This window comes from Pithys albifrons, chromosome 1, assembly GCF_047495875.1.
Source record: "Pithys albifrons albifrons isolate INPA30051 chromosome 1, PitAlb_v1, whole genome shotgun sequence".
Classification (NCBI taxonomy): Eukaryota; Metazoa; Chordata; class Aves; order Passeriformes; family Thamnophilidae; genus Pithys; species Pithys albifrons.
Genome location: NC_092458.1, coordinates 55,502,004 through 55,524,860, shown reverse-complemented (window position 1 = coordinate 55,524,860; position 22,857 = coordinate 55,502,004). Strand labels below are relative to the sequence as shown.

The 22,857-nt window shown below is 39.6% G+C and overlaps 1 protein-coding gene and 1 pseudogene across 1 annotated transcript; one reads left to right on the top strand and one right to left on the bottom strand.

Annotated features, from left to right (window-relative positions):
• Positions 1-560: 560 nt before the first annotated feature.
• Positions 561-22,555, top strand: OLFM4 (olfactomedin 4). Its single transcript, XM_071570639.1, has 6 exons — positions 561-641; positions 2,687-2,764; positions 6,361-6,513; positions 12,835-13,047; positions 14,010-14,163; positions 21,762-22,555. Exons 1-6 carry the CDS (start codon positions 561-563, stop codon positions 22,553-22,555), a joined length of 1,473 nt encoding a protein of 490 aa, XP_071426740.1.
• Positions 10,647-10,766, bottom strand: LOC139681215 (5S ribosomal RNA; annotated as a pseudogene).
• Positions 22,556-22,857: the final 302 nt, after the last annotated feature.

Genomic DNA, 22,857 nt, shown 5'->3' with positions numbered 1-22,857 from the left:
TCTCACCTATGCTATGTGAGAATCAAGGGAACTGAAAAGCTGTAGACACCCCTGTGTATTTTACTTATTGGCAAAGGTCTATTGGCCTTTGGGAAAAAGGGAACGTGGTTTCTCATATGTGAACAGTCCAGCCTGACCTGCTATTCTCTGTATATATAAGTAGTAATAAATACTATCAAGACCTGTGTTGTCTGCATAATTTTGAAGGAATCTGTAAGAATTTTTATGATTGAGTCACTGACAGGGAGATGTCTGTCTACCTGTTGTAGCAAAAAAGCATCTGATATTCTGCATAACTGAGATTAAAATCAGATACTGTACTGCATGGGAAATGTTTCCTGTTAAAAAAATTGTACGTAGTTAATTTATGATGGTAACTCATGTGTTCTTTGTACGTTAGTAATTTGGCACCTGTTATTATATGAGTTTATGACATCACTTATCCAAAACCTAAAAAAAAATATCATGCAAGTTCCTTAAGGTTTGGTTGGGGAAATCCCCAGACATTACTATAAAAGACATCCTTTCTCCCTTTCCTATCACATCTGGTGGCTGAGAAGATGAAGCACATACAGGTGGCAGTGCTGCTCCTCATGCAAAGCATGAGTGCTCTGGCTGGAACAACGACAGCAACAGAAGTGGTAAGATGGGGCTCTTATAACTTGAACTTTGGTACCTTCTTGTTCTCTCACAGAGATTGCTGAAAATTATTTCAAGGTTACTGGAAAATTATTAAACAAATGTTGAGAGCACTACATGGAGGAAGTTTAAAGAATTCCTCCATCCTCTCCTTAACAAACAGGGACTGGGTAATAAATGTAAAAGTGAGGCATAGGTTTAAATTCCGAGTCCAAGTCTGCCTTTGGTTAAATGAGTGCTACTCCCAGTGAGTATCTAAGTTGATATTAAATGGTCTGTGTAGCTCCTAATTAATTAGCAAGAGCTTATAGCAGGAAGGGATCCACATCTTTCATGTGGAAGGAGTTGCAAGTTGGGAGCTTTCCCAGTTGCATGATTGCTGTCATACTCTGTGAGCAGGCACATGAAAGCCATGTTGAGTGTTTTTTGTCAGAGGCTCTCCCTCTTATCCAGAAAACTGTATCTGGTTGGGCAGAAGAGGGAAGTTCAAAGCATATCAAATCAAACAGAAAAACACCACAATAATCCCAATCCAAAAGCAATATTAAATTTGGGGAGGAAGAAAGAAGACAAAACTTGTAAAAAATATTTTTAAAGCAAAAAATTGCATTACTGAAAGTTCATTTTGATTTTGTACTTTTTTTTTAAATTTTAAAACTGGGCTTCAGTTATCAGAAATAAAAGTTTGTGAATAGCTTAAAAGCTCTTTCAAATGAAGCAAAGCATTTTGATTTTGTTTGACCCAAAATGACTGCCTTCTTTTTATTTAATAGTAAAAATTCGGGGAAAACCCCCATTTTTGCTCTCAGGACTTTTTCGGATTTACCTGGTTTAGTAGAAAGCTTCATAGGGGATAAATTCTTTCTCAGTCCGATTAGCTTGAAGCTAATCCTTAGTTTGTGTAATTTACACAATTTGTGTTGCTTTCTGCCATAACACTGTAACTTGCTACTATCTGCCTCCCCCCCCCCCCCCGCCCCAAGTGCAATCAAATGAGCACAAAAGTGCCTGTTCAACTGGATTTATTTGACAAACTGTCACACAAAGCTTGTTTACACTGTACCACTCAATAGACCTACCCTTTGCTGACCATTTGGATTTCTCCACCATTTCCTGGCTCAGGAATAGGGTTCCAGCTGCGATTTGGGAAATGCAGAAAGACCCGGCAGAGAGTGTCCTGTTGCAGGGGGAGCCCATTTGGTATTCTGTCTGTGACATCATTTGACACTGAAGATGTCTTGCTCCAGTTCCCAGCCTGTCATATGTTTTTGTAAGACCTTGTTCCAGGTGACAGTGTGTTGGACCATGGCAATGCACTGTGCTCTGCACACTGTTTGGGGAAGTGTAAACCCACAGTACAGTGCCAGGGTGACAGCTGCTCTCCTTGCTGTGGCAGGAAGGCAGGCATCAGCCACAGATGAAAGTTAAAGTGGATGTATATAGTCTAACTACATAAAAGACTCCCAAGGTGGATCTGGCTGTATCCTTGACAGTGTGGTGTCTTCTCCCAGAGCTCCCTCCTCACAGTGGGATGCTGTCACTTCCATGGTGCTAGTAGAAGAGTGGGACACATTTCCCAGCCATTGCAGCTCACATCCTGACAGCTTGGTGTGAAAGGGGCAAGTCTTGTGCTGAGAGACTGGAGCATGAGCTGAGTGTTGAGGAGTGGACATCCCTGCTGGGAGAACAAATTCTCTGGATTTAGGTCAGAGGGACATAGTACTATCCTTTTAGGCTGCCATGCAATCTGCCAGGGTTGCCTGTCAGAGCCCCAGCTCACACCTCCTGGACAGGCTGTGTCCCCTGCCTTGCCCTGGTCACACAGAGCCTTTTTTCAAGAAGAGGTGTCTGTGAAGTGACACTGCCAAGTGAAACTGTTGCCTCAGCTGCAGATCAGAAAAGCCAAGTAATTTTACAGTTGCTGGGGATAGCACTCACAATGAAATCAAAGTGCTTTGGAGCTGCAGGATGGGGACTAACTGGCGCGGAAGGGATGGTGCCATATGCAGGAAATCACACTGAAAAAAGTTTTCCCTTTTCTTTTCAGACCACTCATCTCAGTACGATGCTTCCATATCTGACTCAGCCTAGGACTGTGAATGGCAAACTGCACACTCCCCCAAAGGTATAACCATTACTATTCTTCAATAAAGTCGAGAAAAGAACAAATTTAGGAATATGTGTCACATTCTTTAAATGCTACACAGTCACTCAGAGACTTAACCTTCATTCATATAAGCCAGTTAGGCTGTGTGGGGAAAACACTTGTGGGTTGTTTAACCAGTATTTTAGAAACTAGTGAATTTCCAAAGTCTTCACTACTGCTACCATGTCATTCAATGCCTTAAGTCACATCCCAAACTTTGTCATTAACCTTTTAGCTACTGAACTGGACCCCAGACACGAAGAATTTGATGATGGCAATGTACCAAACAGTTTAGTGGTTACAGCCTCCCTGGAAGAAGTCCTCTCATAAAGTTGAAGAGAGCCTTAAAACTATTTTCTGAGGAATGTCCATTTGTGGTTGCTGGCATTTAGAAAACCTTGATTCTCCCTGTTCTACTTAGGAAGACCTGAATCTGATTTCTGTGCCTTCTGGTACAGTGCTTAAGACCATGGTCTGCAGATTTCAGTGTTTGGTTTCTTTCCCTCTCTCTATCAGTGACTGCTTAATAACATGTTTGCTTAATAACAGATTCAATGGGTTACACTTGTTCTGAATGGTCCTGCAAGCTACTGTCAAAAACAGAGTTCATCCAAAGCACGTTCCAGATTAGGCTGGGCATGGTAGGCAGCTTGACAGCAGATCCTTTTGTCTGGGTCATCCCAGTGTGGCACCTGGGTTGTGTGGAGAGACCTCTTCTGAAACAGAGTTATGTGTCTGGCTCCAGTAGTGCATGTAGAAAGTTAAATGGAGTCAGGGGTCTCTCTCTGAGTCTGACTCTGAGAACCCAAGACTTATCCATCTCCTTGCCCAGCTGAGGTGACTTCCAGCACTGCCATGGCCTCTGTCCCTGTCATGTGGTTTCTGTGGATCCCATTCTTTGCCTTAGGATAAGCAAATAGCTGATTCAAAGCTGTAAATGTCACTAGGCTACACTGACAAATTTCCTTGTTTTCAGAAAATTGAGTAACTGCTGGCTCTTACTCCTTTTCTTAACTTGAAGGGCTGTGGAAAAGGAACATTTCTCATAGCTTCAAATATGCATATGTAACAGCCTAATTTTACAGGGTTGAAGTTGCTGGCAAGTTCTTGCTGTAGGCTAGGACAGTTTGCTCTCTTTTAAGCATTCTGTATAAATTATTAAACTTTCTCTATCCAAACCAAGTCTTTCTCATGCATTTTTCTCCAGGATCAGAGCAGACATGTTTGTTACATGATTGTCATTTGAATGGTATTATATTTTGATTGAAGCGTTTACTGACCCAAGGGGCTTTTGACTAAACAATGCTTCTTGGTCCTGTCAACATCACGATCCCTATGTTTGGAATGTCAGCGGAAGAATGGAAGCAGCTCTGTCTGCCCAGGCTGTCTACTCTTTAGGGCAAACTGTTTCTTGACTTAGATATAAGCTGCATTTACTGCAGTGAAGCTCTGCCTTCAACTCAAAGCTCCCTCCTAACACAAATGTCAAAATATAATGATTGTTTTTCATAGGAAGGTTAAAAGCTCAAGTTGGAGGTTTTTTTGGAGAACATCTGAATACATTAATAAATGTTTTTTAGCATGTGAAATAAGTGTGGTAACTCTAAAAAATCTCACTCCCATATACAGTAAAGACTGTAGTTTATAGCAGATTGTGCAAAGTGTACAAACATATGACACCCATTGTATTATACTTTGTATAGTATACTCCCTCCTGTATACATATACCTATGTTTGTGTTATACATAGAAGGAACAGAATACAATACCTGTATTGTATACAAAAACTAGCATGCCAGTGTGCAAAAATCTTAAAGAAGATCCCATATACTCACTAAGCCACATTTATTTCTTCTTTTTGTTCCCCTCATCTGTTTCTTTTGTTATTGCTGAGCAGCTCGCCATCACAATCATGCTGATACACAGAGGACTGAGAGATGCAGAAACATCTGACTTAGGAACTTATTTTTCACAGTGATTTACATACTGATAGGCATATCTTCAAAAATACTTTGAAACTTAGACATAGTGTACAGTATGTTCTCAGTGGGATTTTCAGAAGTGCTTTGGTAACCTACCTGGCAGGAAATTCAATGGAAGCAATGCGCTGGGACATTCTGGAATGCCATGAGATACTTCTCTGCTTCCTTTCATGTTAAATGTCCTAAGCAGTCTGTCTATGAGTGAAGTTTTAAGACTCTTGGTGCTTGAATAACACAGATAAAACCATTTTTCATGCTTTCTTTCAAAATGAGATGCATGCTGTTTGTTGTGGCTGCAGTAAAGAGTTTGCCAGAAGTGTGAACTGGGATCATTCCTGCTTGCTGCTGTTCTCTTTTTGGGCTCAAAGATCAAGACAGCTTTGCTGCTGATCATCACTATGTGTTCTGGGCTGGTTTGTTGGTGAAGACGTTAGTTGAAATCACTGTGAAAATGCAAGAGAGTAAGTGCTGAGATGGCAGCTTTCAGGACATAATTTTGTTGTTTGCTTGTTTATTTTTAAGAGAGAGAGAAAAAAGAAAATGCATGAATAACACTGGTTTTTCTAAAAGGCAGGAGGAGGCATTAGGAAAAAGTGTTTAAAGAGCAAGTCTGTAGCTTTAAAATATGCAGCTGCATTGAAGTGTGTGCTGGAATATTTTAAAGTAACATCAAATATCTTTATTAATAAATTCGTGATAGGTTTATGAATTGGGAAACATTTTGTGTACAAACAAAAAAGAACTGCTCCAAACACACTCAGTATTCAGTCCAGTGTTTATAGAATACAGTTTGCTTTGGCTGTAAATTATGACAAGATCATGAATTGCCAGCCGTGACCTTTCCATGCCTCATACGCGTTGCTCCAGTGATGATGCTTTGAGCATGCAGACAACTGGGACAAGGCGATTCATGCTAATGGCATGGGCAATAGCTTTGCCAACTATTCACAAAGATGGGTGGGTGGACTGTGATCTGTGGGTGTTAACGAGCAATATTATGTAGCAAAATAAAAATCCCTGCATTAGGCCAAACCTGCAATTTAATTCATCACCTTTCTGTGGTGTATAATTAAGTACATATGTCTGTTTGCAGTGGCTGGTTGAGAAACTTCAAATGAAAAATTTTTCTTTTCAAAACTTTCTCTGTTACTAGTTCTATTTTGGTGCTTTCATCTCTATGGATGGAAATGACTAGATGATTTGATCAATTTAAATTAACAGAATAGTAACTGCAAGATCTAACTTACTAAATTACTATTTTCCTGCTGTTGACTGCTTTTCTATCTGCTGGAAAAGTAATTTAATTATCTTAGGAACATGGTTCACAAGATTGGGAAAGGATTGTTATGTGCCTCTGTTTTTCCAATGGTAGAATCTTTGCAACCATATTTAACTGTTTTCAGAGAGATTTGTAAGGCTGAGTCATAAAAATTGCTAAATATTTTAAGTTCCTTGGAAAAAAAGGTGAAAGATGGCTAGTAATGAAGTTGTTGATCTCATGATTGTCACAGCTTATATTATTGCAAGACATTATTAGGTACTGATTCAAGAGAAGAATATTAACACTTTTTTTCTTACCAATTTGTTATTGCAGTTCTTTACCAATGTGTCTGGCTCTGTGGATGATGGGGGAACTTGCCAGTGCTCTGTGTACTTGCCAGATACCACCTTTCCAGTGCAGAAGGTTGAGCAATTGGAAATTATAGCTGCAACGCTCTCGAAGAAATTTGAGACAGAGCTTTCTAAAGTAAGGTGTTGTTTTCTCTTAAAAATAACAGTTGCATCTTTTTTGAAAAATGGTTTCCTGTGAAAAACTACAGCAGTCAGCACTTTTCTCTGGTGTCTTTCAAACAGTGGGAAAAAGGGCTCTGTAAGAACAAAGAAAATGGTGATTAAATCTCTAATCTTTGACATTGTGGCATGTCATACATTTGAATATCCTCATGTCTCTTTTCTAGACCTTTGCAGCTAGAGGCATATGGTATTTCTTGGAAGAATGGTTATGTGTTTCCTCTTTTGGCTCAGTTTTATTGGTTTGTGATTACTACATGATGCTATAGGAAGCCAAGCCTCCTGCTCCTTCATGTGTTATTATTTGTATCAAGCCAGCCAGATTGTAAGAAGGCAATGAAGGGAAAGAGGAGAAAGGTCACCACAGGCCAGAGTGAAGAAGTAGGTGAATATTTACCCCTTCACTGCTTCTGCTCTCACAGATAAAAAAAAAAAAGAAAAAACAAAAAAACCCCACGTTCCTTGTAAACGTCTGAAGCTCTGACAGTGAGACTGCTGAATTATGTATTTCTGTTAAAGACATACATACCTTACACTGCATTGGCTGCTTGTTGCATGAATTGAGATCCATTATTTTAGGAACTCAGGCAAACCTACGCATGCTGGAGAGCATTGGGTGAACTGCCTGTGAAGATAGAACTCTGCCTTTTACTTTTTATAGTGAATAAATATTCAGGATTCAGATTGAGCGTCCACCAGAAGTATTTTCTTCAGAAACCAAGCATCTTAAGAAATGAAGTGTCCTTGAATTAATCAGCAGAAAAGGCAAAGCGTTAAATTATAAATTCTAATCATTAATATTCATAACCCTCCTCTGGTATAATCAAGAACAGATAAGAAGTTATGCCTAAAAAACACAACAACAGGCGTAAGATCCTGTGGTAAGATCTTTCAGTTCAAATCGTTTGTTTTGAAAGAACTGGAGCTAACAGTGAAAAACATCAGCTGTCAGCAGGCATATGAAGGGCAAGCTGACAGAAGTCCTGCTTGCTCCAAGCACAGGAATTACCTGATCCCTTGCAACATGGAGGTGTAGCTCAGAGTTAATGAGCCATGAAAATCACCAAGGTTTCAAGTCCCCATAGTGTTCCCACTGTGGTCATTTGAAGCTAACTCTGTTGGGACAGGATCAGGGGCATCATTCCCAGACAAAAAATTGGCATGATTCTTCAAGGTAATTGTGTACCACCTTTCCCAGTTAGTTGCCCTGGCATAACCAGTCTCTTACCAGTACTTTCCTCAAAATGGTGCATGTTTCCTTTAGGCTAGTGCCATGCAGATATAATGGAGCATCTCAAGTGCTGCTTGACCTCTCCATGTGGACAATCTCATATATCCACTGGGTTCAGACATCATGCTCATATAAAGACACAGGTTACTATAGATACCTAAAATTAGGTGTATGGATTTGTACCTGAAACTTATCTCTAAATTCAGGGCAAGCTGAATCCCCACCCTAGACTTTAATGTCTACGTTGCCAGCTGGTGTCAGCGGGTGTAACTGTCTTGTAATCTTTTGGTGCCCAGTAGTATGCCACAGTGTAGTCACTGACCTCGACTTTCAGTTCTCACTGCAGACAGTGAAAATTCTTGACCTAACTCAGGCTTCACTGAATTTCATCCTGTCAAGACCAATTAGTCAAGCAGTGTGACAATGCATCTAGTTAAAGTGTGACATACACTTTGGTGTGATATGGGCAAAGAGACAGTTTGGGTCAGAAATTAAAATGAACAGATTGGTGTAACTTTCTGTGTGCAAGATTTCTCAGTTATAACGTTCTAACTTTATTTTGTAGAAAGAAGACAGCTGTTGAGCAAAGCCCTATTGATATCTGAACTTAAGTACTCTGAGATGTTGTGATGCATAAATCTACTTGCTCAAAAATTCTTCACCTTTCCAGTTGTGGAAAAACATCTTCCTTATACAATCTTGCATATTACTTAAGTCATAATAATACTCATAGAGAGAAAGAAACAATTAAATGGAGGAAAGCCAAGCTTTCAAAATTGATCATTATTAGAAATGATCCTGAGCAAATTCCTGGGGAATCTCATTCAGACATAACCTAGTCTCACCACAGTAGCGTGAATTTCTACTGAATGTTTCCTTTTTTGACTCTGAGAATCCATGCTTTAGGTGCTCTTCTAAAACACGCTTTGAAGCTAATGGGAACTTTTCCTGGGTAAGAGCTGCAGGATTGGACCCTCTTAAGGATGATTTCCATGTGCCAGAAGTCCCAGATAAACAACCTGATTGAATCATTAACCTTTTGCCTGATTGTTGGTTAATTCAAAAAGCAAGGGGGTCCTTTTATAGAATCAGCAGGCAAGGAAGCTTGCAGATAACGAGATGCTCTCATGTGCCAAGTGAGTACAAACCGTAGGCTGAAAATACCAGACTAATTTTTCCTCTGACACATCAACCATTGCCGGCATAATTATGATTACAGAAGAAAATTAACCTTTTAAAGCAAAGCAGGAATTGGCTGCTCCTCTTAACAGGAAAGGGGAGAGGACACTTCTGTAACAGGGATGGATCAGCACATGATCACAAGGAGACAAAGTGCCTTTCAACATCCTCACATAACTAGAACAGGGGGCAAAAAGCATATCTACCCTCTGTTTTTCAAAACAGGTTAATCTGTAATGGAATTCCTTGTCTCAGGAGGCAGACTGCCAGCCTTCCTTCTTATGAACCTATAGAGGGCAAGTCTGCCCGAAGCCAGTGTCCTGGGCTGAGTGATTTTATAAAGTTGCTGGTTTTGTCATTTTTTTCTTATTTTCTCTCAGTCCTCCCACATTTTGTCTTTTACATCTTCATCTTGCACCTTTATTCTCCCTTCTGTACTTTCCAAATGTGTTCTGGAACAGTGTCTGTTTGCATGCTACAAAATCTGTTTTGATAAATACCAGTTGCGGGTAAATGACACAGTAAATGAGTGTTGCAGATTTTTTTTGCCCTTTTCATTACATGAAGGTGACAATGCTTGGAAAGGAGGAAAAACTGAAACTGCAGATTTTTTTCCCTACATATGCCTCACATGGCTCCATTCTTTCCCCATAAAGGGCTAACACAGGCCCTGTGCACTCATCATACCCTACTTTAGGCTTTCATGATAAATGTGGCAGCAATCAGTACTAGTTATTGGTCTGTATCCTTAACTATAGGATATGCACAGAATTTCTGTGTCACCCTGTCAAGAGACAACAGCTAGTCCCTAGCAGGGATGCAGTAGAATAGCAGGGATTACAAGCTGCTTAAATCTGTCTGCCAATCAACAGAAAAACATGATCGTCTTTTTTCAACTGATATGTCTAAACTACAGAAACTCTTAAACCAGATCCGAGCAGGTGGGAATCTCCATACAGGGCATTGTGATACTTGACATATGTGCTGGATTTGTCTGAAAATGCAGTATAGACCTGTTTGAGCAGCACTGCAGAGAAAATTTCATTTGTCCAATAATCCGCCAGGGGAGCTATTAGCTTAAGTTCATTGTGATGCTGGTGTGGCTGTACAGAGCACTGCAGAGTGATAGTGCTAGTTCAGGCTCAGCTATACTTTGCTGCATGGTGTTGACATGTCCTTAAATGACCTAGATGGTTGACTGACTGAACATTCTCGAATATGGGAGGAGAACTTCAGGTCTGTGTCCTGCAGCATTCTGCAATCAGTGCTGAAATAACTCTGTATGCCTTATTCTAGCCCTCAGCATTTTGTCTAGGCTCTGAGGACAATGGAGAAAACTTCAAATTCATAGGTTTCTCACTAATAAATAGCCATCACTAATTGCAGCAGCCTGTTTATTTCAGTGGATTGTAGATTTGGTCTGTATCACATTATTATTACCAGTATTACTGTAAGAAATGTTAATACCTAGAGAGGTTCCCTACTGTGTGTGTGGCTCAGCTTCGCGAACGAAGATTTTGGGAAGGGCTGTCCCCATGTGGGTGGGCCCTTCCAGCCTGCGCAGTGGAGTTTTAGGTGGGGCACAACGTGCGCAGAACTGGCCCCACCGTTTAAGTCCTGAGGTTCATCTGCCACGGCCGAGTGAGCTTGGACAGTGACATTGAAGTCCTCAGGACTAGAACCTACAGCACCCGGCATTTCCCAGGAGGTCTCCCATCCAAGTACTAATCTGGGGCTGACCCTGCTTAGCTTCCGAGATCTGATGGGATCGGATGTCAGGGAGGCATTTAACTGCTGTTACCCTACTACCTCTATGATATACATAGCTACATAGCTTTCACACAGGAGTGCCATTTTTTTTCAAACATAGGCTTGCTTTATATTTCTCAGGCTGTACTATTATATTCCTTTTTTGTTGTTGTTGTTGTGAAAACTCTAGACACACAGTTTAAACATTGAAAAATGTTTAAACCTTTGAAAAATTTTTCCTAGTGATTTTTTGTGGACCTCTTTCAACTCCAAATTGATTTTTGTCATCAGTGAAAGTGTGAGGTCCGACTACATCTAACTTTTCTAAGAGCATTGTTTGGTTCCTCTTCCTATTCCCTACCATGATCATGATGATCTCTGATGATGCTAATTGCTGATGATGGTGACAGCTAGGACAAGGAATCTCAGCTGTTGTCACAGTTACCAGTCAGTTACAAGGAACTAGATCTAAGTCTTTGTAGGCTATTATTTTTTGATTTTTAATTGTAATAAACAGCTTGAAGTTACTCTGTCTTGACCTGGGAGATCTAGAGCATCCAGTGCTATGAGTCAGGGTGCTTCAGCTTTTGGAAACTTGACATTTTCAAGCAGCCCAAAGGCTGGCTGCACACATTTTGAATAGCAGACCTGTTTCAAATACCGAGTTAGTTACATTGGTCTAAAGAACCTGGTTTTGGTGTATACTATGCATGTGCTTGCAGAGGTTTTGTGGTGGTTCTTTAAGATTTAAAGAGTAGTTATGCCCCTATTGAAAATTGTACTTTTGAACACAGGATCTACTCTTACGCTTCTCCTCCTTAATTCACATATACTAAATAACTTATGAACTTAATGGATCCTTTCTGCGCCTCATGAATTCCATGCCATGAGCTCCCATATCTTCCCTTTGGTATACAAGGGATTCAATCAAAATTGAAAGGAATTATTTGATAAACATGGGTTTTTTTGGGTCCCTGTCTCAATGGCTGCTGGCAGAGCAGAAAAACAGAGGATCCATGATCTTCACACCCTGACAGGATTTTAGACAACATTTCAGAGACAATTGGGAATTTAATATTAAGATAATGCAAACATGAGAAGTAGTCTAAAATTCTTTCGGTTGAAGAAATAATAGTTATAGAAACTGCAGGGCTGCAGAGAGAGGTGCCAATACCATCTCAGAATATAAATATGGAGTTACTAGTGCAACAAACTAATTATACTTATTCTTACTTCTTATTTTTTGTGATACAATGATATTAAGGGAAAAGAGATATGACTTTTATGAAGCATATGAAAGAGAAATTATGTCTCCCTACCAAAGTGTTAAATTTCAAGGAACTAACATTTCTAAGGAAAGTCCCAAATCCATATAATATTCTTAACATTCTGCATCACAATGCTTGTGCTGTGACCTTTACCTCAGCAGATATATGTGTGAAAATATATTTATCTGGACAACTGCTTAATGGTTCAAAGACTGAAAAGGGTGTTATATAAATTACTTTAGCTAAAGCCTGCAATATATTTTGTATTTTCATTTAAATCAGGTTTGGTTTTTAACACTGTGTTTGAACATTTCCCCCCTGCACAAAGACAAACATCAAACCAGTTCTGCCAACGTTTGACACAATTCAAATGTGCACAGAGTAAAGTCCTATTTGGATTCAGAGTTAATAGGAAATGAAGTTGAAAAACTTGGGAATTCTTTACTGCATTTCCCAACCTATTCTCACTGCTTTTGAGAGATAATACACTGCAGATTTCCTAATAAAAATTTCATCAATGTAAGTTCTTGGCATACTGAGGATAAAATTAGCTCACAGAGACAATATTGGCAAAGAATTAAAAAAATGAAAGACTGTGAGTAAAATTCTGCCTTCAGTTATCCCCAGGCATTCCTGAGGGGATTTTGTGGAACTGCCAACAATAAATGAGGGTTAAATTTCACATTTTTATGTATGTCATGTGAATTACATTTATGCAGTTTATGTGAAGAATATATATGTCAAGTATGTGGAAGGTATGCATAGAGTACTCAGAAATATAATAAAGATGTCAAACAAGCTTGTCTTATTTTCTAACCTGGACTTAAATGTCTTTTTTTATCTCTTAAAGGTTACAGAGTACTCAAAAAAGATTGAACTGTATCAGCAGCAAATTCTTAATCTAACCATCAGAGTGCAGCATATGGAGTCAGGTGGTATATCTTACACGGAACTGGACTTCCAGTTACTGAAAGTGGAAATCAATGACCTAGAGAGACTGGTCACTCAGCTGAAACCCAGCCTTGTTGGAAGCAATGTCATCATTGAGCAAATATATTTGGAGGTATTGCCAAAGACTTAATTAGCCACAGAGGGTTCAAATATACAGAAAGTCTATTCTCTCTTTAGTGTTTAGGTTGAGGAAATGTAGCCTGTCTCTACTGCAGCCAGTGGAATTATTTTAGCATTTCATGAACAAAAATTAAAAGAAAGCTTGACTTTAAAAATGTTAAAATCTTATTCCTTGACAAAGAGCACAGAAAAGTAAAGAAACCCCAAAACAAACAGAGACCACTCAATTTTTGATGAATATCTGCCTAAGAGTTAACAGTTTTGCCTAGTGTTAAGCACACGGGCTTATTTATATATAAATATTTATATATATACATATTTATATATATATAAATTATTATAACAAATATTAATTTACAGACCCCCATACTTGAACGCCTCTGTGCTTTAATTTAGATAATTAAAAAAATAGCTTCTAGTTGCTAGGGCAGTGGCCCAATCAATATGAAATCAAGAAGTGGGAAAGACTATCATCTTCACAGCTCGTTATGAATTGCATTTTCAAAATTGTAGTTAATCACTCATCTAGAGAGAATAATTACTTCAGATGGAAAGTGAAATATCACTTTTTCCATTGTCTTGTAGATAATACACAGGTGATTAAAAACATTATTTATCTTTGCAAATAAAATTTCCAGATACTTTTGTAAGGCTGGAATAAGTACTTTTTATATTTAATGGCTAGTACTTGCCTATGACTTACTGGATATTTTTTACTAAATATGAAATAACACTATATTTTTGCATTCTGTTATGCAACTGAGTATTAAAGTCTTTCCTTGTGGTCACATATTTCTGCCAGAAATGTCAAGTTGAGGCTAGCAGTATAAGGCTTATTCTTAGGATATTTCTTAAAACCTTTTCTGTACCGTCTTTGGTGTTGTGATAAATCCTTCCTGCAAATACCTGTAGAATAAAGTTGAGATTAAACTTGCTGGTTTTTTTCCCTTCTAGATCACAAATCTGACTATATTAGTAAATGAACTAGAATCACTGGACAAAAACAATGTCCTTGCAATTCGTCGACAAGTTGCATCTCTGCAGAAACGACTGAAAGAGTGTGAAGAGAACGCAAACAAAACTACAGTACCCCCTTATTTTCCACCAGGTAAGCATATCACAAAAGAACTATCATAATGCACTGTTGGAACAGTAAATACAGAGATTTCCCTTTGTTAATATTAAATACAGTTGTAATGAAACTCTTAGCTCTTGAAAAATTGAGCAGACAGCGCCTAATGTTTCATCAACGGGTTCAAAAAGAAAATAAAGGTAGGAATTAAACACTTATAGACAGAGTAGCTGTTTTCAAGTGGAAAAACTTGTAATGTTCCTCTCACCTGTAGTGAGAAAAGTGAATCTCTATCCGTCTTTGTTTTTTCTTCAAAACAATTACTATGGGATTTTTTCTAACCAGCTTTGAATTTTAATAGTTTTTGTGAAAGTTACCTGTGACATGGCAGTATTGCTCTAATGCTGCTTGGGAAATGTGTGAGCAACAGCTGATGTACTAAAGCTGTTGGTTTGCTAGCACTAGAAAGTAGCTTTGCATGAAGGTAACTTTTGCTTCACAGGCAAAAGATTCTTCTAAAACAGGAGGTCAAGAGACTTGGAGGGAAATTCTGGTCACAGGAAAATAAGTGGGAGCTTTATTGCTGCCTTCAGTGGAACTAGAATTTTATAATATTCTTAACTAGGAAAGGTTATGATTCAGGGCCTGGATCAGTCACTCCCAGAGTGCAGTTCATAGAAAGGTGTCAACAGTTACAGGGTGTGTGGTAATTAGTTTGTAATTGGACTAACTTTTGTCTTGACCTTGTGTTCAGTTTGAGATATCCCACTGTGAGTGAATCACAGTCTGAGAAATTTTAAGATTCAGATATGTCAGATATAATACACTGGAGCAAACCATTTAGGAAACACTATGCCAGGTCAAGTATCCCACTTGCTAACAGACAGGAGGATTTATCAAACTGTATTGATCCCCTGAGTGTTTTATACACAGGAGGTTGTTCCTTTTGGTAAAGTATTGTAAAAGTGCTGTGTTGTATACAATATCCAGGGCAAGAATCTTGCTTTTCCCCTGGTTAGCAATCATCTACAGGAGCCCATAAAAAAGGAGTAGTGTCCTGCTTGCAAGGAGCAGATTTGCACCTACCAGCATTCACCTTTCGTCAGCTTGGGGTCAGCTAATTCAAACATCTCATTGAAAAAGTGAGAGGCAGAAGTACAAGCTTCTCCTAGGGTGAGAAGACCCCCTTAGGGCTTCATGGTTTTGCAGGTAGTTGCTGTGTCTCTGTGATGGAATGCATGAGTAACACCTTGTCTGGGAATCAGACAGCAGAGAAAGCTGAAAAAAAATCCTCCATTAAAAAAATCTCAAGGCCCTTCTCTACTCCTTAAGGAAGGGCTTAAAATGCTTGAATGAAAAAAAAAGTACTTCAAGGGCATCTCACTGATTTATTGAGCATGTTGGTGTGTGGAAACAATCTCATTCTCTTCAGGCCTACAGCGAGTCATTGTTTTGGTGAGAAAGGACTGGGCATTGAAACAAGAATACTGTGTCCTTCCATGAGTGATGAAGGAAGGAACTGCTTTTATGTCTGGGTGGTTGGTGTGTCTAGGGAACACAGCAGCTTTCACCAAGTGGGAAAGGGAGGACTACACTTCACAGTGCAGCTCCATGCAGGGAGGCAAGTAATGTCTAGAGCAGGATGATAATTCTGGGTTGACTAAATGTAACTGCATGGAACTGACTGTAATAGTATTATTGAGCATTGTTTCTCAGGCCATGATGGGGTGATGGATAGAGTTTGTCTGGGACCAAAGTGTCATTGCTTTATCATTGTCTTATTCCTGACTGATGTGCCAGCTAACTCAGGCACCCTTGCATGTCACTGCACTGCAGCAGAAAGTAACTAAGGAAATCAAAACTCTTGGTGATATAACAACTTCCAGAGAGTTACAACCACAGCTGAGGACAACCTCTATTGTTGTCTGTGAGTTTGTCTTCTGTACACAGAAAAAGGAACATGGGAGGGGTTGCAAGATGTGTGTGAGCATATTGCCATGGCCTTCTTATGGATGAGGGCGACTTTTAGGGTGACTGTGGTCTCTGAGGCTGGCACAAAGGGCTGTCAGAGGAACTGCTGCAGGCTTGCAAGTTTTCTTTGTGATGGGAAATGCCAGCTCTACAGATAACCCAGGTTATCTAGGTTATGTAGGATCTGTTCCCTGCTAATCCACACAAGACTAGCATATTGTGACTTTGTATGACTGGTGGGGAGCAGCTGTCATCTATGCAGAGCACTTCGAAGAACAACTACATGTACTGCAGACTGTATCTGGAAACACATAGAAGTAGTAAGATATGACTGCTTAAGAACATGGGCTAAGTATTTGGGAGAGCTGTGTTTTCTAGATGGTCATTTTGTAGGCTTGGCATGGATGCTCACATATGGGCATGTGAAGCTCTTTGGCACTCATTTATGTGTTTGAGCACAATTTCCATACCTTTTCTCTGCAAACTTGCATGTCTTGAATTTCTGCCAAACCCCTTGGCCTTGCCCTGCTTTTAGTTCATATTATATTTATAAAGTTTGCATTAAACTGACTCTTTGTCCTGTTTTCAGATTGCTTTTTCTTTCCCCCTTCATCCTCTCTCCTACATGTCTTGGGTAGGCAACACAAACTAGGGCGAGCTTGGCTAATTCCCAAGCTGCCTAAGATCATGAGTCTAAAGGCAAGTTTAATTAAGGTTTCTTGCTTTCCATTGCTGTAGTAAGCAGCCCCTCTGACTCTGTCCCCCAAGGCTTTTGCTGCTGCATTTCTCATAGTGAACAGGCCTGTTCTCAAATAACAGAGCAGAAAGAAATCACTGGTTTCCATTTGCTGACTAGAGAGGTGGGTGTCTGAGTATCTTATACACAGGTAACCATCTCCCTCGTCATCACCGGCTTTCCTGTCTCCTATGGTTCCCAGCATATCCCTTCTTACCACTCCAGTGGGAAGAAATATTCACCCATTTGTTTCCTTTATGCTGATCTTATCTGGCTGTGCTGGGTAGAAATAGAGAGGAAGGACCTCAGGATGATTGTTTGAGGACTCTGAAGAAGATTCTATGTAACATATCACTGAAATGATTTGAGAGAGGAAGCAGGGAGAAATGAGTTGAATGGAAGTCAAAGGTAGAATAGAAAGAAAGGAAAAAAGGAGCAATTTTTTTCTGCTTTTATACACTCAGAAATTAAGGATTTCAAGCTGTTGGTGAATAGATCTCAGCAGGAGATAACCCAAAGTAGCCTACTGCTGAAACTCAAGCAATGCTATTGGAGTCTTATAGTGATTTCACTTTTACCTTGTATTTCACCCCCCTATGACCCAAGCTGTCTGTGTTTTTCAAGTGTTTTAAGTTGTATTTTGACCTGAATACATCCATGCACAAAGAAAGAGACATGCCTAGAGGCACTGAAAAATAGCTGGCCAGTCCTCTCCAGGACTTCCTGAACTGTCCACTGGTAATGGAGGGAGTTGAGCTAAGAGACCTGAACTTTCAGTTGCCTTAAGGCAGGTCACATGAACTCCAGCCCTCCCTCCACCTCATCCCCTATTAGATGTTGCCAACATAGGTCTTCTCTGATGCAGCTGTCAGTATGTGTCTGTGCCCCATGATACTGCTGAAAGACCGGAGCGTCTTTGTGTGTCTTCTTGTGTCAGTGAGACAGTAGGAGACAGGATGAACCTTTCCCTTAGAGCTCTGTCTTCTGTATCTCAAGTCCTACTAGGACTGGTAACAGCTCACATATCTGAATGCAGTGGTTTATCTGATGGGAAAGGAGGGTGTACATCTTGTGCTTGGGAGCACATGTGAGAATGTAGAACCATCCTGGTTTCTGGTCTCTGTGTCCCTTGTGGGAGTTCCTTTAAATGTGGGTCCCATTTTGTCTTGCCATCTTTGGCTTCACAGGCCAAATGTGGCTCCTACTCTTCCACAGTCAGATGCAGCTGCTTGGTGGGAGGAGGCTGCTGCAATGTTTTCCTGTATTGTTGGAATGAAAAGCTTATGTGCTCTGCCAGTGCTTCAGAGTGAAGTGGGTAAAATAAGACCCAGCAGGATATGTCTCATGTTCAGTTCTGCAGCCCATTAGCCAAGCAAGTCAGGCTCACTCCTGTCGTGACAATTAGGTGACAGTTCCTTTTCTGGTGAATCAGAAGGCTTAGAAGACAACTGAGCTGAGACACTGGTTCTTTGTGCAGAGAGAAGGAGAATTATGTGTTATGTACCTATGTTAGTCCTTCCCTTATCTATTTGCTACATTTGCATGAAACAAAGGAAGGCAAAAATTCTAGGGCATCATTTATCAGTGACCCAAAATGGTAGAGAAAGGAGTTAAAACTTGAAAGTTTGAGTAATGCATATGGATTTATTTCAAGTACCTTCTAATATTTACAAAATTACATGACACTTTGTTTCCTCTGTGCAATTTTTTCCCCCAAGATCCAGACAGGGAGGCAAGTTTAGATTAAATAAACAACAATGAATTCTTCTGAACCTGTGCAAAAGACAGATCTCCCCCAACCACCACAGAGGTTTTTTTGTAAAAAATAATAAAGTAATTATGGGATAGTTTTTTCAAGGAAATCAAAATGAAGCACATACTCTATAGGAACCTCAGACAATTTTTGATATCATTAAAACAGAACACGCTTCTAACTTTATTTTAATAATTCATTGTTTCATAAATAAAAACCAAACAAGTGTTCAGCGGAGAACTCTTTAAGGGGAGAAATAATAAATTATTATTTCTTTTGTAAAAAAAGGTCTCTCTGCTGAACACACGTTTGTTTTTTATTTATGAAACAATGTATGAATTATTAAAATAAATCTGGAATTGTGTTCTGCCTAATGACATGAAAAATTATTTGAGGTCGCATATAGATGAGCTTAGCAGTGCTTCACTACCTGCAAGCTTTGGTGTTATATTTTTCTACACAAATGAAGAGTTTTAGAGCATTTAATAACTATTTAGTTCTGAGTCAAGTTTGTGATTTAAGTACAGGAATATTTTCAATAGGTCACCTGCTTTAAAAAAGTCCTTATGCTGGAGTTAGCAATACATAATGGAGATATAAGAAAAAAAATAGTTGCAATTGATTTATGAAGCTGGCAGGTTGCAAACCATTCTAAACTGGCTGCCTTAGCTTTCTTCCTTTGCATGAGCTGAGGTATAAACCTCTCCAAATGCTGGTATCTGTGCCAAGTGCTGAGGCCATGTTACTAGACATGCTACGTGCCATTTCCAGAGATACAGCCTGGACAGTCACACAGCAGTGCCTGCCTTGTGTGCTATATTTGGAAATGATGTTTCTGCTCCAGGGCCTTGTCCGTTGTAAAGCACTTAAGTGCATGCTTAAATGCTCTTCTGCTCCGAGCCAGGAATGCTGATTTGCGTCGATTCTTGGTGGCATGAAGGGAAGCAGCATTCAACCTGGGTCATGCCATTTTTCAGCTGCAAGAATCCCAGGACACCAAAGGGTATTGGGGAGTAAGACAGGATTGCTTGAAATTCATGTTGTGCTCTCTGCCATCAGATGAACACTCAGTGTTGAAAAGCTACTCCCATGGGCAACACTGACTCCAAGGAAGTTGGCAACATTGCCTGGGGACACAGGGATTTAGTTCAGCGTAGTGATTTAGACTTAGTATTAAACTGCTATTCTTCTTCCTCACAGATGTTGAGAAGAACCTGCAGGTGAGTCACATGTCCCTCAGGTCATAGTCATTAGCACAAGACTGCACAAAGCTATGAGGAGTGAAGGTGTTATGTACTGGAAGCAGAGAAATACTGTATATTGACTGAGAAGGAAGAAGACATGGAAAGCTTCATTCCCCAAATTGACTTTATGCATTGGCACGAATGTTACCCACTTGCTTGAACATTGCTAACACTCGGGACACAGGTTTCCCTGTTCCAGAGGCAGAGCACTTTTCTCCTGGTCAAAGCAGATCAGAAAAAGATTTCTCTGCAACAGTCCATTTTTTCCACCAAATATCCTGTTTCCCAGTGTCTTTTTCAAGTAGAGTGCTTCATATTGGTCTGTCTCTACATTTTCTTCTATCGACTGAATAGACTGTGATGTTTTTGAGAACAAAATGTCTCCTAGGTTTTTTCTGTCAGTGGCTTTAGGGGTTTCCAATTAATCCCCATAAGTGTTGTCTGGCCTTGCTTAGGGATGGTCAGATTTGAGGGCAAAAGGTAAATTCTTTCTCTTTTATTTATCTTTCTTCTTTGTGCTAAGACAGAAGTTATTTCTATGCCAATGTCCTTCATATGACTAAGCTTATGAGGCATTCTTTTTGTAGCAACTGTAAGAAATGCATTGTTCCCATGTAAGATATTAAAAGCTCAAAAGATAATCTTGACTTTCATTATAGCTGGCAGTGCATGGAGTTCCTGTGTTGAGTGAGTTATTACTAACATCAAACAATTGTGACAATTAATTTATTCATTAATTAACTTGTGAGACTTAGGTCTATTCATATTTTACTCCATCCTTTATAAGGAATACTGTCTAGTGCCTAGAGCACCCTAATGAACTTGGAAACATTGGAATATCACTAGGCTTGTGAGCTGGTGCCAGTCACTTGACACCTCTGTCTCCATTACCTCAGGTGAACATAATCCTACAAATGAAAATCTGGGACACTTTTGTGGCAGTAATACAAAAAGCTGATGCTAACATTTGGAAAAGCACATGCTGGTTTTTGCCAGTGGCAGCTTTGGACTCATCAGAAGCCCACGGACATTTCTGACTGGAGGATTTTTACCACCAGTGACTTACAATACTGAGAATTTGTCAGGAAACAGGAAAGTCACTAATTCACCATGAGTAAAAGCAAACTATTTCTTGTATTTAAATGAATTTTTCCATGATCCTGAAAATGGCTTTGCAGTTGATATGTGTAAAACAGAGCTGTTCTGGTTCATCTTGAAGTCATAATTTTTTATGTCACCTCACATGAAAACTCAGAGTAATATCAGTCTGCATTTCCTGGGCTGTGATTGTTGCTGTCTTCAGATTTCTTTGAGGGCCTGAGGTGGAAGGCACCATGTGGCTGTGATGCACTGTTGTAAAGCTGTGATTCTGACAGCAGAATGCTAATCTGAAATGTGACTCTGGAACTACTGCTGCTGCTGTTCCTTCTTCCTTCCTTTTCACAGTGAAATACACAGAAATAAGATGCTTCTTTTTCCTTTTTTTTTTCCCATCCCCCATGCCTTTGGTTCCACTGAGGTAGAAAATAACCTAAAATGCTTCTGAAATTGTATTTTCCAAGGGATATCCTAGTGCATCAGGCTGGCCAATGTAAGATGGGTAGAAACAGAAATCTGTCCCTTATATTGAACAGCACAGTGAGCACTTATTTTCAGTGAATTAATCCTCCCCCTTCAAATACCTGCAATAGTATGTACTATATTTTCTGTTTCTAAATTTTTTGCGTCAACTTGGAAGTTTGGGTGCCATTTGGTTGCTGACCTTAACCCAAAATAAGCCTTTTACACATGAAGCTGTTCATTTACATCTGTGCTTTGACACAAAGCTAATCCCTAATAAGCACAGTCTAGAGACTACAGCCTTCCAAACCTCTCTCCTAGTAATGACATTTGGAAAACCCGTTTGGTGTTTTTTTCTCTTTAATTGCAGGTACCTGTACTCACCGTGGACTGCTGAATGTTAGCCAGCCGTATGTTGTAAAGCTGAACTGGAGAGGATTTTCCTACAAATATGGCTCCTGGGGTAGAGATTACTCTCCATCTAATCCAGAGAACGAAGTCTTTTGGGTTGCACCATTGAACACGGATGGGAGATACTTGGAATACTACAGAATTTATGATTCCTTTGATAATTTGCTGCTTTTTAAACCTACGTATGAAAGTAGAATAACATATGGCGAGGGAAGTGGTGCTGCCCTTTATAATAACTATTTGTACTATCATGCTTATAGTTCAAGATATATGGTGAAGCATGATATAAAAACAAATAGAGAAGTTTTGAGGAAGCAGCTTCCAGATGCTGCTATTGGTAACCGTTTCTCTTATGCAGGTGTAGCATGGCAAGATATAGATTTTGCTGTGGATGAAAGTGGGTTATGGGTAATATATTCAACCGAAAATAATGTAGGCAACATTGTGATTAGCAAACTCAATGAGACCACACTTGATGTGCTAAATACTTGGCAGACAAGACAGTACAAGCCATCTGTTTCCAATGCTTTCATGTTATGTGGTGTTCTTTATGCCACAAGGCCATTGAACACTAAGAAAGAGGAGATCTTCTACATGTATGACACGAGGACTGGCCAAGAAAGTAGGATTAGTGTCATTATGGATAAAAAGTTAGATAAAATCCAGGGTATTGATTACAACCCCACTGATCATAGACTGCATGTTTACAATGATGGTTACCTTGTAAGCTATGATGTGATCTTTCAGCCTTAGTACCTAGTGAAACATGCTTGTGATAAAACTGGCATCAGCTAAAATGAGAGATCCAATATGCCTTTAGGCATTGATATCGCCAGTTTAGAGTTCATTTGGTCTGATGTATTGTATCTTTGGGTGTCATATAGTTACTTATACTTTTTAAAGGGATTGCCTGTTCTCATCACTAGTATTGCTGGCAACAGTGTTTGGCACTACTGGGTTCTTTAGGTTTTGATTGATGTTTATTGATGCTCAGTGCTTTACAATTGTCCTGCTTCTGGGGGTAGATTTTGTGCATATATTTAGTGCATTTTGTT

Coding starts and splice junctions, on each gene's coding strand:
- OLFM4 (XM_071570639.1), top strand. CDS start 561: ATGAAGCACATACAGGTGGCAGTGCTGCTCCTCATGCAAAGCATGAGT. Junction 642..2,686: donor CAACGACAGCAACAGAAGTG/GTAAGATGGGGC, acceptor TTTTCTTTTCAG/ACCACTCATCTCAGTACGAT. Junction 2,765..6,360: donor AACTGCACACTCCCCCAAAG/GTATAACCATTA, acceptor TTGTTATTGCAG/TTCTTTACCAATGTGTCTGG.